This window comes from Conger conger, chromosome 4 (assembly GCF_963514075.1).
Source record: "Conger conger chromosome 4, fConCon1.1, whole genome shotgun sequence".
Taxonomy (NCBI): Eukaryota; Metazoa; Chordata; class Actinopteri; order Anguilliformes; family Congridae; genus Conger; species Conger conger.
Genome location: NC_083763.1, coordinates 54,853,052 through 54,870,146, shown reverse-complemented (window position 1 = coordinate 54,870,146; position 17,095 = coordinate 54,853,052). Strand labels below are relative to the sequence as shown.

At 43.8% G+C, this 17,095-nt stretch overlaps 2 protein-coding genes across 3 annotated transcripts in view; both read right to left on the bottom strand.

Moving 5' to 3' along the window:
• Positions 1–850: 850 nt before the first annotated feature.
• On the bottom strand, positions 851–12,378 carry senp5 (SUMO specific peptidase 5). Its single transcript, XM_061237331.1, has 10 exons — positions 12,267–12,378; positions 9,836–11,630; positions 9,542–9,651; positions 9,173–9,316; positions 8,314–8,361; positions 6,311–6,388; positions 5,759–5,896; positions 5,165–5,248; positions 4,757–4,807; positions 851–2,838 (listed from the first exon to the last, which is right to left on the bottom strand). The coding sequence occupies exons 1-10, from the start codon at positions 12,288–12,290 to the stop codon at positions 2,728–2,730; spliced, it is 2,583 nt and encodes an 860-aa protein (XP_061093315.1). The 5' UTR covers positions 12,291–12,378; the 3' UTR covers positions 851–2,727.
• A 249-nt stretch (positions 12,379–12,627) lies between these two features.
• The window catches only part of anos1b (anosmin 1b), a 58,130-nt gene continuing 53,662 nt past the window's right edge, over positions 12,628–17,095 (bottom strand). For both annotated transcript variants that reach the window (XM_061240309.1, XM_061240310.1), the window contains exons 13-14: positions 15,041–15,192; positions 12,628–13,638 (exon numbers count right to left, since the gene is read on the bottom strand). In XM_061240309.1, the coding sequence (XP_061096293.1) occupies positions 15,052–15,192 (141 nt within the window). In that variant the 3' untranslated portion in view covers positions 12,628–13,638; positions 15,041–15,051. The remainder of the gene's footprint in view (positions 13,639–15,040; positions 15,193–17,095) is intronic.

The window sequence follows — 17,095 nt, the reverse complement described above, 5'->3', positions numbered from 1 at the left end:
TTATTTTTTTATTGTATTGAATTGAGTCTTTTAAATTTTTTAATTTTATTTAGATGGATAGGAAATAATGCTAGGCTAACAACCATGCAAATTAATAGAAATATGTTATGAAAAGTGTTTATGCGGAAAACCTGCAAAGTATACATTAAACTTAAAAAGTGAAAAATGTAAATTCTTAATTCAGATGGATGGAAATCATGTAGATTTTTCAACTAATGTAAAATAAAGGAATAGAAACGTGTTTCAGTGGAAAAGAGCAGAATACATGACTAAATTCAGTGAGCTCCATACAGTGTGTCTTCGGACGAATCAGGAGGCCAGGAAGGTTAATTCAATGTGAATCTAATGGAATCTTGCGTGCAGTAGTACTGGGATGATAATTGGTCATCCCAGTACTTGTTCATGAATTGTTTCATACGTTCACAAGAATTCATTAATTGTTTCATACGTTCACAAGAATTCAAGGAAAAGCTTTGAGGACTAAAACATGTCATCACAACAACCCAAAGAAAATGCAGGACAGTTTCATACCGGTTTCCCTGTGACCTAGGCTTTTGTCATTTTTTAGCACTTTTTCCACCTCCGACAACGTGTTTCTGTGAGAGCACAAAGCAGTGGCGTCCCAATACTAATGGCACCAAGTGTCTTATCCCTCCCGAACACTGAGCGATGCAACTGCCTGCTAATTACGTCTCGCCCTGCAGGCTACCAGCCAGTCAGAATTCCATCCCGGACTGCGAGGGGCCCATCCATGTACTACAACCAAAAGAAAATGGTGTCTTAAGCAGACAAACCACCTATAGCAGCACAAGACGCCATTTTTAAACAATATCAAAAGTTAATAAAATGATCACACTTGGTCACAAAGTTTAATAATAGTAGTTACATAAAACTAAATACATTAAAACATTTAATATTAAAGAAGGATGAGGGATTGCATCGGTTTAACAGCATATTCTTTATGAATTTTATTTCATTATTCAGATTCAAGTCAAAGCAATTTTGTTTTAACTTGCGTTTAGACTCATGGGATATCAGTCAAATAGTCTGGCTAATATTTTTCTGCATGTCGATTTTCTAACCTTCAAATTCCAAATACAAATTTGAGGCAGACATAATAAAGCATCACTGTGAATTAAATATTTAGTTTGAAAAAAAATCTGTGGAGTTTTTTTATTTCTGTTGCAAAGGTCTCCCAGGGTAAGAAGATACATTAGCATTTAGCTGATAGCCAAAACAGGACTTTGACAGGAGAGGTTTATTTATTGTTACATTTCAAGTAACTTTACAACTATTTGAGTGTCTCTCACATCGGCCGAGCACACATACTCGCAGACCGAACGCCCGGCTTCTCAAGTGCTTTACAAACATGCCAGGAATAAAACGGAAGTCATCGGAACCCCTAACCTCCGCCCCGTACCCCTTTCAGTCTCAGAACTTCTACAAATGAAAAACAGAATAAGGCCACCAACTGTAACAAAATGCCAGCTTTCCTAAATGGCAACACCTCTAAAAACGTAACATTTTGAATATATTTTGTGTTGAACGAGAAGATGAAAATTAAATCATGGGAAATAGCCATGCATTTACTCAACAGAAGTCATGTGAACATCAAAGAAAATCCTTATTCCGTCAACGGGTGAGCTATATTACACAATAGGCCTTAAAAAAAGATCCTAAAAGCAGGTTGGAGTCCATTTGTTGGTCATTAGTATGTAAAAGTGTGTGTGCAGTTTCTTTTGCACACGTATGCTTTCTGTGACTGGACCCAGCATTAAACATTTGTCATTTGTAAAGGTGTCCTGAACGCTCTAATTTACAGTAGGTTCCACACATAGGCAGTTTCACAAATGCAAATGGCCGCCTTTAAATAGTAGTATTTTTTTAAACCACCAATTAACCAGAAAGTCATTTTAGCACACTGCGTATTCAAAAACTGAAATAAAAACCAACACGCATCCCAATTGGTGTAACAAAAAAAAAATACTTAAGAACAAGTTTTGATTGCATCCTACTGTTAACAGTCACATAAGTGGTCCACAGCCCAACAGCCTTTACCTGCAGTAATGTACCCTCTTTCTTGACGAAATGAAGCCTGGTCTTAGTCAGTACATTCAGTTAAAAGCGTCCTGTTATCCGCATCCTTGCCCCTCATCTACTCTAAAGACCGAAAATTTAATATTATAAAAAGTAGAACCTTCAAGTATATATTTTTTGAGAACACATGATAAAGCCTACATGTGATTTGGCTGTCAGTCGGAGCGGCGATAAAGCAGTGCGTGTTCAGCGGCGACAAGCAGCGCGGGGGGAGGGGGGGGGGGGGGGGGGGGGGATCACTGGTACCACAGCTGCCATTTTGAAGTCTGTCGTCCAAGAAGCGCACACTGGCGCGACAAGAAAGGAAGTGCCTGCAAATCATCGTAGACCAATCGACAGCTGAGCGTGAGGTAACTGCACATCTTCACCGTCAGACAATGTTCTGTTTTCGTTGGTGTGTACCGGACACACGCACACCTGCACCGGAGCACCCGGGTGCTGCGGAGCAGAGGAATGGAGGGTGGAGGTCGGCCATTTTGTGTCGCCGTCGGCGGAACAGGCCGGTCGGTCGTCTCCACGCGCGGAAGTCCTGCAAACTTTCACTCCGTCCTGTTTTACCTTTCCTTAAGAGAGTTCCAGCTTGTTCCTTCCGGTTGGGTAAAAACAGGGAAATGTCCGCGGGGCTGGGCTTTAGCATTTGAGTTTGCACTCGCAGAGCTCCTGGTAAATCCTCTTGCGGACCCTGGGCATGTCCTCCTGCGTGAACTGCAGCGGCTGCTTCAACGCCAGGCACTTACAGTACTGAGGGGAGAGAACAGGGCAGGAGCCATGACAACAGGCACTTACAGTACTGAGGGGAGAGAACAGGGCAGGAGCCATGACAACAGGCACTTACAGTACTGAGGGGAGAGAACAGGGCAGGAGCCATGACAACAGGCACTTACAGTACTGAGGGGAGAGAACAGGGCAGGAGCCATGACAACAGGCACTTACAGTACTGAGGGGAGAGAACAGGGCAGGAGCCATGACAACAGGCACTTACAGTACTGAGGGGAGAGAACAGGGCAGGAGCCATGACAACAGGCACTTACAGTACTGAGGGGAGAGAACAGGGCAGGAGCCATGACAACAGGCACTTACAGTACTGAGGGGAGAGAACAGGGCAGGAGCCATGACAACAGGCACTTACAGTACTGAGGGGAGAGAACAGGGCAGGAGCCATGACAACAGGCACTTACAGTACTGAGGGGAGAGAACAGGGCAGGAGCCATGACAACAGGCACTTAACAGTACTGAGGGGAGAGAACAGGGCAGAGCCATGACAACAGGCACTTACAGTACTGAGGGGAGAGAACAGGGCAGAGCCATGACAACAGGCACTTACAGTACAGAGGGGTGTTGTTGAATTTATACATTTATGTGATTATTTTATTATTAATTGCTTATCCTTGAGTGATCCCGATCATACATAATTATTAAAGTATCATAATTTGCTTTGTGCTAATGAATATTATTTTCTGTAACTGTGAGTTGAGATGTCGCTCTCCTTCTCTCCTACCCTGAGAGCCTCCAAGGCTACGGCCATAAACTGTGAGTTCTATATTATCTTGTCTTGGGAGCCTGTGAGCCTGTGAGCCTGCAGGACCAAAAACATAAGACCTCAGCACTGAGGTTACCATGGGGATTATCTTCCCCCTGGAGATAGGGAGTTAAAACAAGATAAGATAAACTGCTCCGACGTGCAGGCCCTGCGCAGGCCCTGCGTATACATCGTGCTGGAATGTTCTGAGAACATACATCTGCATAAACCGTACCTCGAGGGGGGGAGATATGAATAAACATCTATAGTAAGGAGAAGAGTGGTGGACTGTCTTTGAATATTGATCATTGGGAATATTCATCAAAGGGGGGCGTACATTTGTTGCGCTCTGCGCATACATATATCCAGACAAAGGAGAAAACCTTTGTCCTTGTTTTTGCATGCAACTTGGACCCTATGTGCATAGTAAAGATTGGATTTTATTGACTGTCTCTGTCTCTGAGTGTTTTCTTACAGGAATAAATTAAAATTCCCACCACAGGGAGAGAAGAGGGCAGAGCCATGACAACAGGCACTTACAGAACTGAGGGCAGAGAACAGGGCAGGAGCCATGACAACGGGCACAGGACAAACCAGCGGCTAACACCAACACTAACACAAGTACAGATACACAGCTAACACAGGCACAGCCACACAGCTAACATAGGCACAGTCACACGGCTAACACAAGCACAGCCACACAGCTACACAGCCCACACGGCACTGAGGACAGTATGTTCAGATGCAAAGCACCTCATGGTCCTGACTTGAATGGAACAAACAAAGAAACAAAGAAACAACCACAAACCCAAACAAACAAAGAAACCCACACAAGCCCAAACAACCACAAACACAATCACAGAAACACAATCACAAAAACAAACAGACACAAAGTCTCACTCACTCACTCTGAAGACTCTAATAGTGCCACAAGGGAGAGCTATTAGAACTTAGTTTAAATGCATGTCACTTTAAAGTATTTCTGTGTTTCTGTGACACTTTGTGTTGCCCTCCACATAAACCTCTCTTTATTGCTTCAGCTAGGCTGTGGAGATCACCACAGGCAAAGAGCCGGGGGTGCTAGGTACAGTAAGAGCGGTGCGTCGCATCAACGGCACCACCTGCTTAAAGATTTCTTACCTCTAAAACAAACACCCCACAGTCACTGTCGTTCTTCTGTTGTGGAATACTCTGGAAAAGACGAGAGAACCAAAACAGTCACATTGCACACATTCTGCCATTTAGCTTACATTTACAACAACTTTGCTTACATTTTGAATTGATTTTCCAAAGTCCAGTCTATTTCCACAATTGGATATTTACAGAAGGTTAAGCACATTGCTCACTGATACTCAACGGCACTACCTGGGACTTGTGCCTGTAACCTTGCCATAACATGTTTCCTAATCATTAGAGTACACTGCTGCTCCTACTCTATGACAAGCAGTAACATTTGATGGCTTTAAGGGAAAAAAACACTACAGGTGTATGACGGTAGATTTCCTTAAACACACAATGACCCTGAGGAATAAAAGACCTGTTTATTACCTTGTTTGCAATCATCTTCCAGCCTTTCTGGTAAACCGTTTGTTGCTTCTCTTTAGCCTCAGCCAGAATGTATTTTAAGATGTTCTGTTAGACACAGGGAAAGCCTGTTCATTTCACAAGGACACACTGTGTCATTCCACTCTTATGTAGCACTCTTGAATTTCAACTACTTGAGTGCTAATAGTTCCCCCCTGCGGAGAATACAGCCTGCTAAATGTGAGTGAGCAATGAGTGAGTGAGTGTGAGGTGCTTCACATCTTAAGAAGGCTATGGACGTATTAACCTGCTTAACTGATAAACCATGGTTTTAATGAGGGAAGTCATTAAACGTAGCACAGTGAGGCTTACATAACCTACACCCTCATCGTCAGCCAGTCAATGAGGGGAGAGCTCCATGGACCACCTTCTTTCATCACTTCAATATTCTGTTGGTATTTTTAAGCCACTTCAACGTTTTCTCCTCCCCAGATTTTTCTTATGTATGAATAAATCAATTTATATCAAAAGGAAAGCAGGTCAACAGACTTCCACGCATTGCCAAGGGGATCATTATATCCCGGTGCATGGTGGGGTGTGTAGTCTTTCCCCTCTTACCTCAACAGCATACTTGAACGTGATGCCTTGGGAGTCGTAGAAGTGGATGGTCTGGTGGGTGACATCCACGGTGATCAGAGACCAGTGGATCTCAAGGTGAATGGGAATCAGCAGCAGGCTTTTGGTGAAGAGGTCAACCTGCAGTCCAGGAGGGACAGACTCCATAAAACCCACAGCAGGTCTCATGTCATCTTGTTTTTGAGAACATTTCTACAGGCACAGAGGCCTTTTCATGAATATTATTATAACCCATTCCATCCACAGCAGGCGAAAGTAATTGGGAGTTCAATTCCATTCCCATTTTTTCAATTCAGGAAATCAATTATTTAATCAGGAAATTTAGAATTAACCCTTTAAGGGATTGTGAGGTCACAAATGTGATTAGAATGTTCTTAACTGTACATTCTAATGCTGACATAACAATCACTACTTTCAAATTGTTAGTTGAATGCAATGTTCCAGAGTTCTAGAACCACTGACTTCCAACATTCCAAAAAAAACTCTTCAGAGGGGTTCATCAAAAAGGTAAAAAAGACCTCTCCATGAGCTCACCTTTTTGGTCCACCTCTTTACTCCTTCATATCCTTTGGCTACCAGCTGCCTGTGGAAGAAGCTGTTGAAAAAATGAACCTGCAGAAGAAGAGGAAGGGGATGCTCATTCAGTCAAACAACCATCTTCTCATTCACGCCTTTCTTCTTTTATTACATACAGTCCGTTTATTAGACCTTCATGATTATGATGACTCCCAGGTAAAGGGAGGGTGGAAAACCAGCAGGTCCTAGCCCTTGAGGACCACAAGTTTCTGACCCCTGGTTTATGCTATACAGTAGATACTGACAGACTATACAGTGCATCCGGAAAGTATTCACAGCGCTTCACTTTTCCAACATTTTGTTATGTTACAGCCTTATTCCAAAATGGAATAAATGCATTTTTTTCCCTCAAAAGTCTACACACAACACCCATAATGACAACATGAAAGAAGTTTTTTTTTTTTTTAATTTTTTGCAAATTTATTCAAAATAAAAAAATCACATGTACACAAGTATTCACAGCCTTTGCTCAATACTTTGTTGATGCACCTTTGGCAGCAATTACAGCCTCAAGTCATTTTGAATATGATGCCACAAGCTTGGCACACCTATCTTTGGGCAGTTTCGCCCATTCCTCTTTGCAGCACCTCTCAAGCTCCATCAGGTTGGATGGGGAGCGTCGGTGCACAGCCATTTTCAGATCTCTCCAGAGATGTTCAATCGGAATCAAGTCTGGGCTCTGGCTGGGCCACTCAAGGACATTCACAGAGTTGTCCTGAAGCCACTCCTTTGATATCTTGGCTGTGTGCTTAGGGTCGTTGTCCTGCTGAAAAATGAACCGTTGCCCCAGTCTGAGGTCAAGAGCGCTCTGGAGCAGGTTTTCATCCAGGATGTCTCTGTACATTGCTGCATTCATCTTTCCCTCAATCCTGACTAGTCCCAGTTCCTGCTGCTGAAAAACATCCCCACAGCATGATGCTGCCACCACCATGCTTCACTGTAGGGATGGTATTGGCCAGGTGATGAGCGGTGCCTGGTTTCCTCCAAACATGACGCCTGGCATTCAATCTTTGTCTCATCAGACCAGAGAATTTTGTTTCTCATGGTCTGAGAGTCCTTCAGGTGCCTTTTGGCAAACTCCAGGCAGGCTGCCATGTGCCTTTTACTAAGGAGTGGCTTCCGTCTGGCCACTCTACCATACAGGCCTGATTGGTGGATTGCTGCAGAGATGGTTGTCCTTCTGGAAGGTTCTCCTCTCTCCACAGAGGAACGCTGGAGCTCTGACAGAGTGACCATCGGGTTCTTGGTCACCTCCCTGACTAAGGCCCTTCTCCCCCGATTGCTCAGTTTAGATGGGCGGCCAGCTCTAGGAAGAGTCCTGGTGGTTCCGAACTTCTTCCATTTACGGATGATGGAGGCCACTGTGCTCATTGGGACCTTCAAAGCAGCAGAAATTTTTCTGTACCCTTCCCCAGATCTGTGCCTCGAGACAATCCTGTCTCGGAGGTCTACAGACAATTCCTTTGACTTCATGCAGGGTTTGTGCTCCGACATGCACTGTCAACTGTGGGACCTTATATAGACAGGTGTGTGCCTTTCCAAATCATGTCCAATCAACTGAATTTACCACAGGTGGACTCCAATTAAGCTGTAGAAACATCTCAAGGTTGATCAGTGGAAACAGGATGCACCTGAGCTCAATTTTGAGCTTCATGGCAAAGGCTCTGAATACTTATGTACATGTGATTTCTTAGTTTTTTATTTTTTATAAATTTGCAAAAATCTCCAAAAAACTTTTTTCACGTTGTCATTGTGGGGTATTTTGTGTAAAAAATGAATTTAATCAATTTTGGAATAAGGCTGTAACATAACAAAATGTGGAAAAAGTGAAGCGCTGTGAATACTTTCCGGATGCACTGTATGCATGCCTCAAACAACCTAAAATAAATACATTTGTGTTTAAAATGTTATTATTATTAGTCCAAGTGGATGGGCATTTCATTGCAGACATTTTCTCATACCTTATGGTTTGTAGCCTCCACAATTAATTCACCATACATATTTATCACCTGAAATGAAATTCACAAGAAAAACATTTATACAACCTGGACATACATTTTTGCATATTCATTTTCTGTAACAAAAAAAAGAACACAATAACCTGTCAGAATGTTTTAAATATATTTTTTGCTGGATTACCAAACTATTCATAATGCAAAGAAGGAAAACATTTTTTTAATTGAATTTCTTTCTGATTGGCTGTGAAATAGTGTGATCAGTACTCTGGCACAGTTCTGAACAGAGGGCCCGGGGGAAATTAGTTAATTTCAGTGGGAAATTACTGAAAGCTTCAGTTGCAAAACATCAAGATAGAAGTAAGTCAATTCAGCTAAATTCAGTCAGTTCAGCTAAATAAACAACAAATCAAGCAATGAATAGTCAAATATAATAACCTTTTCTGCATATGTACACTCACATGTTTGCGGTTTGCTATGAAATTCTTTGTCCAATTTTTTTATGATCACTTTCAATATGCATGACTAGCTGCATTGGAAGGAGGTGTGATGATGACATTACATGACATTACATTCCATTATTGGCATTTGGCAGACGCTCTTATCCAGAGCAATGTACAGTTGAATAGACTCAGCAGGAGACAATCCTCCCCTGGAACAATGCAGGGTTATGGGCCTTGCTCAAGGGCCCAACGGCTGTGCGGATCTTATTGTGGCTACACTGGGGATCGAACCACCAATTTTGCAGGTCCCAGTCATATACCTTGACCACAACGCTACAGGCCGCCCTGACGATGATGATAATGATGATGAAAAATTGGGCCAAAAACTAAATGGTTGAGAACCCCTGCTGTGGCAGGCCCACCTGGTCATTGACCCAATTTTGCTCGTCCAGGGTGGAGAGGTCCTCCAGGGTCAGAGAGTGCTTGTTGTAGGCCACTGTGAAATAGTGCATAGGAGCGCAGGCTAATCCGGCCCGGTACTTTGTCACTTCCGAGAAGATGAAGGACTTCCTGAGATCGGAGAGGAAAAGAGATGAGAATGATTAGATGTGACCGATCGCTGGGCCGATAGGAGGGCGATTCATTTTTCCCACCACACTTAGTCCAACAAAACAGGATGACCAACAAAGTGCATGTTATTTATACCCGATGCATTCAAACAGCCAAGGTTCAAATCCAGCCCCCCTCGACATACAGACAGGCAGACAGTCCCATGTGATGACCCAGCCTACTTGCCTGTTCGTGAGGTCAGAGTTCAACTTCTTGTTAAGGTGCTCAAGAACATCGGTCTCACTAAGCGGGATAAAGCTCCCATACTTCCCATAGAAGTGCTCCAGGAATTCTGGGAAAAGAGGTGAACAATGCTAAATGGAACTGCAACAGCTTCTATTGTTTTTAATAATGGAGAAAATGGACAATTCTTTTAAAATACAAATCTTGTGAATACTCCACATGAACCATCACTATTGTTAAAAGAGTATTTCTAATACAGCATTATTTCCATGTGTGAATAACTGCACAAATACCGTGAATAAGTTCTGTTAGGTCCTCGTCATTGACGTCTGTGGTCAGTAGTTGATTTTTAGGCTCCCCCCTCTCTGTGGCTGACTCTGCCTCCTCGGTCTTGCAGTACCGATGGTCCAGGAGTGCACTGGTGTATAGACTGGGGCAGAACTCAGGAACCACAAATTCAGGCGACTCCAAGACGGGCACCTCCAATTCGGGTGACTCCAAAACAAGCTCTTCCTCCAACAATGTCACCTCCGTCACTGGTGATGTCATCTCCGTGACTGACGACATCACCTCTGTGACTGGTGATGTCATGTCCATAACTGGCGACATCACCTCCGTGATTGGTGATGTCACCTCCGTGACAGGCGACATCACCTCTGTGACTGGTGAGGTCAACTCTGTGACTGCCAATGTCACCTCTGTGACTGGTAATGTCACCTCTGTGACTGGTAATGTCACCTCTGTAAGCGCTAATGTCAGCCCTGTAACCGGCAATGTCACCCCTGTGACCGGCAATGTCACCCCTGTGACCGGCAATGTCACCCCTGTGACCGGCAATGTCACCCCTGTGACTGCTAATGTCACCCCTGTGATTGGTGAGAGCTCCTCTGTGACAGGCAGCTCCACCTCCATGTCGACGCCATGCTGCGGGTCGCCCTCCGGTTCGTCCGCGCCGTTGAGGGCAGGCAGCCTGGGCGTGGTGGGCGTGGTGTGCGTGGGTGGCTCCCCCTCCGGAACCTTCTTCCTGCGGCCCCTCCTCCCGGGCTTCCCCAGTGCCTGGGCCTTGGCCGGGGGGGGCTGGGGGGGCCTGCAGTTTGGGCCACAGCAGTCGCAGGCCTTGGGCGTCCGCTTCCGGCTGGAGGTGCGCCCGTGCCCTGCCCCGGCCGCCGGCGTTTCGGGAACAGAGCTGTCGTGCACCATGGTTCCCTGGGCCGGCTCTACCCCATCCCTGTCTTCCCCCTTCTGGCTCTTCCTCTTCAGCCTCAGCAGGTCGTCCCCATTAACCTCCTGGATCAGCTCTTTGGACTCTGCGCTCAGCCCGCTCAGATATCCCAGCACCCCCGCTTTCAGCGTCCGGCCCCTGAGGGTGGAGATCCTGGAAAACTTCTTGGCTTTCCGCTCCTTCCCGAGGCTCCCGATGTGAGGCTTCCCGACTTCCCGGCTCCGGTTCTGGACGTCGGAGGGATACCGCATCAACAGGAGGGAAACCGTTGTCTTGTTGTCGCTAGGCCCTGACCTCGTCCTCACTTCTGGGTGCTTTGTACCAGTGGAAGCTCCTTTTATTGTCAGCTTATTTCGGTTACCAGTCGTCCCCCCAGCTGCGGGGTCACAGAGGTTATTGTTGTGAGGCAGTAGTCCAGTGGCTTTAAGAGTAGTTTTCTGAGGCAGAAGTTTGTATGACTCTGTGGTGTCAAGGGGCCCAGTGGAACTCCCTGACTTGATCAGACACTCAGCAGGATTCTCCTTGGGCTTGGAATACACTAGTTGGTGGCTGACAGTCCAAGGCTTCTGAACCCTAGTCACACATTTAAAGGGAATTAGCAGGTGAGTGGACCAACGGGGTTTGCGACTGCGCTTAGACCTCTTCTTGCTTGTAAATTTGATCTCTAACTGAAGCGCCGTCCTCTCTCCAAAAATGATTCGTGCTGCGTTTGCAATGCTTCGCCTCTTGCGAGAGTGAGGTGGGCTGCGCTTGCAGCGACTTTCCCAAACGCTTACCCTGGGCCAGGTACAAGGAGGAAAGGCAAGAGTCGTAACATTCACTGATCTCTTCGGATGACGATGGTTCATCATGATCCGGGGAGAGAGCTGAGGACAAACGGTGAAACGGAAAACAATTTCAGAATAAATTCACACGCTTACGGTTTCAAACAGCCAGTTATTCGCTGTAACAAACACCGTAACTTCAAGACTGCCATTAAAATAACAGATAGGTAGCTATGCTATGATTTATATCCGCGATGTCATCATGTAGCTATTTTATTTAGCAAGTAAATTGCACGCATTCAACTGATGTCGGTGTAATTAGCTAGCCATCACGTCAACTATACCTTTTTCTGAAGTATTCAAATTCTAGCTATCACTGAGACTAGTCTAAGGTAAAGCCACCAGTTTGGTTATCGTTACATGGAAGCTAACTTGCTAGCTAACGGAATTGGCAAAGCCCACAACTAAACAAAGCAATCATACCTCGCATTTAATCACATTTTATGGGGTAATAAATACACGTTTATGAAATGCAAAGACATGACTGCTATTACACAAAAAGAAGGAACCAACTTTCAGGAGTTTAGCTGGATACGACTTGGGCTAGCTAGCTAATTAGCTATCTATAGTTAGCTACGTGCTTCAAAAAGCGTGTTCTGGAAGCGGCGACCAAAATCCAAGATTCAATGTGTCAAATAAGGCGATCAAAATGAGGAAAAAATGATTCAGATACATTACCAAAACCCTGCCATAATTGCACATAAACGTGAACCACGATATTCAACAGTCTGTTGTGGCCAAACAATCCGTCTGATGAGAACTACGTCGATTTGTCATCCATCAAACCGTTATGTCGCTTTCAAATGACGTCACCACCAGTCAACGCTTCAGGTTTTTTCGCCCTCTTGTGGGTGGATGTGTAAATAAGACCCTTTCCCGACATGACCCTTGTGTTGTATGCACTCCACAGTTATTCCCAATTCCCAATGCGACTTTTGAAAGTTATGTTTGCAATTCATCACACAATATGTTGGCTGTTCAGTAAAGACGACATTAAAAAAAACACGTTTTATAATAGCTTGACTTTATTCATGGTAATGATGATGCACAATAGTATACACATAGGCAAATACAATATTTACAAAAGAAAGTATGCTATTATACAGTAAATAAACATGAACAAGAGAACACACAATATATGGCAAAGTAATGTGCATTGTTTTTCCCAAAGCAATGCACCTTTGACAGATGGTTCTGGTCTGGGTCAGGTCTTTGAGTGAAACGCATTGTACTGCAGAGGGATTTATTCTGTAACCTTTATCACAGTGTTGAGTATGACTTCATAGAGTGCGATATTTCACACTGCTTCAATCCAGTGTTTTGTGAACTTGTGTGATCTCCTTATGGTTTGGTTCAGCATCCAGCTGTCACACAAAAACATGAAGAAAGCATACCACTTCTGTTCAGTCCTCGAACTTCCTGCCACCAATGTCTACCGTGACATGGAAACACCATACATTTATTACACATTTATTACACATTTATTACACTTTTAATTACATCACAATAAATAAACCAGCAGAGATGTGTGGAAGGAACATTTTACAGGTTAATTCAAACTGGCTGCAGGCTGTCTGAATTTTTTAATAATTTATGGAGTTGTGTCTTCATGAATCCAAACACTACAAAACACACAGAAAGAGGGTCATATTTGTAAAGGCAAATAACTGCTCTAGGTGCAAATATTTATTTAAAGGAAACTGTAAAAAAAAAAAGTAATGAAGCATAGCTCATTTTTACTGGCCAAAATAAAATATAATGGTACTACTACATACAACAGGGCTACATATTTTTACATGTAAAAAAAGACTATGTGATACAAAATTAAACTTTTGAAATATTTAAAATACAAGAAATTGATAGAATTTATAAACTATGTTTTTATAATTTTTAAATGTATTATTCGTTAATATCATGCAATGTTGGTGTTAGTGGGATGACACACGTGTTGGCTTAATTACAATCATTGTTTAAGTTACAGTCTTTTTTAAACAGATCCTGTTGTTGTTGCTGGAATGGGCTTTGTGGAGAGTAGCTGAGGTGCAAATGCCTGAAAAAAGAGAAAGAAACAACACAAAAACTGTGTTAACATCAGTCTCAAAAGAGTCCATCTCTCTGAGCCTAGTGTGCTCCTCCATCTCTTATTTCAGGCTAGTCCCCGCAAAGGTGAGTCTCGTGTTTCATTAAACAAAATGCAAGCAATGATTTGTCTGCCTCTCTTTATTAGACCTCCAGCCGGAAGCGGACGCCCAAGGCCTGCGACTGCTGCGGCCCGAACTGCAGGCCCCCCCAGCCCCCCCCGGCCAAGGCCCAGGCACTGGGGAAGCCCGGGAGGAGGGGCCGCAGGAAGAAGGTTCCGGAGGGGGAGCCACCCACGCACACCACGCCCACCGCGCCCAGGCTGCCTGCCCTCAACGGCGCGGACGAACCGGAGGGCGACCCGCAGCATGGCGTCGACATGGAGGTGGAGCTGCCTGTCACAGAGGAGCTCTCACCAATCACAGGGGTGACATTAGCAGCCACAGGGGTGACATTGCCGGTCACAGGGGTGACATTGCCAGTTACAGGGGTGACACTGCCAGTTACAGGGGTAACATTAGCAGTTACAGAGGTGACATTACCAGGAGGAGGCTGCACGAGTCTTGCTCCAAATGCACGCACTTTATGTATTTGTAGTAGTGTCGTATAATAGCCAGGGAAACAGGCATGTAGGTGGGAGGTTGCAGGTTTGATTCTCAGGCGAGGTACAGCTCTCGTACCCTTGACTAAGGTGTTTGACCTGAATTACTTTAGTGAGTAACCAGCAGTATACATGGATGTAAACACATGCAAGAATATGTAAGTTACAGTAAGTGACAGTACGGTAGGGCAGTCTGTAGCGTAGTGGATAAGGTACATGACTGAGAGCAAGGCCCTTCACCCCACATTGCTCCCCTGCTTAGTCTAATCAACTGGAAGTCACTTTGGATAAAAGCATCAGCTAAATAACATGTAATGTAATGTAATGTAAGTTGCTCTGGTTAAATACATCGTCTAAATGCATACATATGCTGTGCTCACTGCTAACCTGCACTGTAATAAATGTTACTGACTGACCTTATACTCTCTTACCACTAGGGCTCACTGTAATACCTGAGAGTACTTGAAGTGACAGCTCTGGAGGATGTGAAGGGGGTGAAGCAGTGATGTAAATACTGTTAATACTGGTGCATTCCGTTCTCATTTATTCTGACTTTCAAAAACAACAATGCTGTAAAGTCCAAAGATCTGGTGAGGCTCAAACTCAGTTCTCCAGGATGAGAGGCTGCGCTAAGGATGAATGCACCATTAGCAGAGCATTCAGGCAGCCTCATGAGGAGATACGTTAGACCACTTTATATTTTACATGCTAATGACAGGTAAATGTAGTGCAGACAGTTTGGCTGGCAGTTTGGGGAGCAGGGTGTACCTACGCTGCTTTAGCTCATAGCAGCGTGCTGTTGAGCTGGGGTGTGTGCAGCGTCCGTGCCACGGAGGGACCGCTGCCCCCTGCTGTCAGTGCCTGCACCTGCACCCTGTACACGCTCTCTGGCTGCATGTGGTCCACTGTGAGGGACATCTGGGTCTGGAGCAGAGAGAGAGAAACACAGGTCTGCTTTAACCCTTTAGCCCTTTAAAGTGTGAGGTCACAAACATGTGATTAGAATGTTCTTAACTGAACATTCTAATGCTGATGTCACAATCGCTAACGGAAAGCAATAGAGTTCTAGAACACTGACAGAATTTATATTTAACCCCTTAGGCACACAGAACATTTGGTTGCTTTTTGAAAATTGAAATGAAAATTACATGGATGGCAACTCTATACCTTGGTGGATCATGGTACTGGTACTTAACATCTTTCACTGGCTTCTTGTTAATCTAGGCAACAACATTGCTCAGCACACTGAACTCTGTGATCCCGAGCCTTTGTTGCTGTTGCAGTTCACATAAGGCTACTGTGGCAATGTCAAGTGCATCTGAGGTAGTTATGCATGGTTTATTTAGCAAAATGTTAGCAAACTATTATTTCGATATCTTGCGTGAGCAGTGAGTGAAGTGTTAGTTTCCACAGAGAATATAACCAATATAAACAAGGTCCGACACTTATTTTACATTATTATTTTTCCCTTTGAAGTGTTTTTTATTAGGAGAATAATTCTATATAATTGTACCATTCGTTATAACCCATTAGCATTATAGCATTAGCAACCAAATTTACTGCGTGGGCCTTTAAGGTGTGTGATTAGAATGTTCTTAACTGAACACTCTATTGGTGATGTCACAATCAGTAATGGTAATTTGTTTCTCCATGTCAATGTTATAGTTCTTTACCATAATTCTTGTAATCATGCCTCACTTCTAGTTTATGACACGTAATATATTTCCCTAGTGTCGACTTGATGTTTATGGCTACAGATAACTGATGCCTTATGTAAATGGTACCTTATCTGACATTCTGTAGTTGTACAATGACTGGTTCTGTAATTATTGTATGTCGCTGCCAAATAAATGTAATGTAATGTAATTGTAATATAATTCAAAGCAACGGGATTTCTAGACACTGACTTTTTGAGACTGAATTTTGAAAAATAACCTTATCTTATCAACTGCGTTTTGTAAATCAACGAGAGGTTAAGATTACATCCGTTCGACCAATCAATCACTGGCCTTTCGCAACCGTTGATAAGGACAAGCTGGAACTGCTTTGTCATGTGAGGTGAGAAGCAGGGTCAGCATACCAGAACTTTATCTTCCAATTACAGCGGAAATGTTTTCCTTTGACGTTACTAGACATGGCAAATATTGAGATTTATTCAACACCAGGACTGGGGATCAATTCCATCTCGGATCCAGGCCAATATAATATAATAATATAGTGTTTGCTGCCCCTTCCTACCTACAGGACATTATTCAAACACACACTGCAGCTACCACTCCACTCTGCAGCAGCAGGGTGACTTGCACTTCCTGACCTCCATGTGATTGCTTATCACTTGTCCCGACTGCAGAGCTTCTCCACCGCACACTCGCAGAAATAAAGTGACAGTGGAGGTACATTTTTGCTCTACAAGTATTTTGTTCTTCAAATTTCCCAAATGTACCAAGAAAGTACAGTAATGCTCTCTTTGGGTACACATAACTATATTTTCCAAGCAAAAGAAGGGACACATTACTAATATATTGCTTTGATATATAATATTTTTTACATTTATCTATTACTTGGCATCTTCACCTAGCCTTGTAGTGTTGAATTTGTATCAATATTGGTGCTGTATTTGTTTACCCTATCTGTATCAAGTCTGACTTCCAGTCTCACATACCATAGCTACTGACTTAGCTTGTATTTACCATGTCAACTAGATATGGTCCTGGAGAGCCACAGAGTGTGCTGGTTTTTGTTTTCGCCTTAAAATCAGCAACCAAGTTCAGACCCAAGAAACCAGGTGAGGTGAGTTAACTGTAACTAACTGCTTTAATTGATCAAT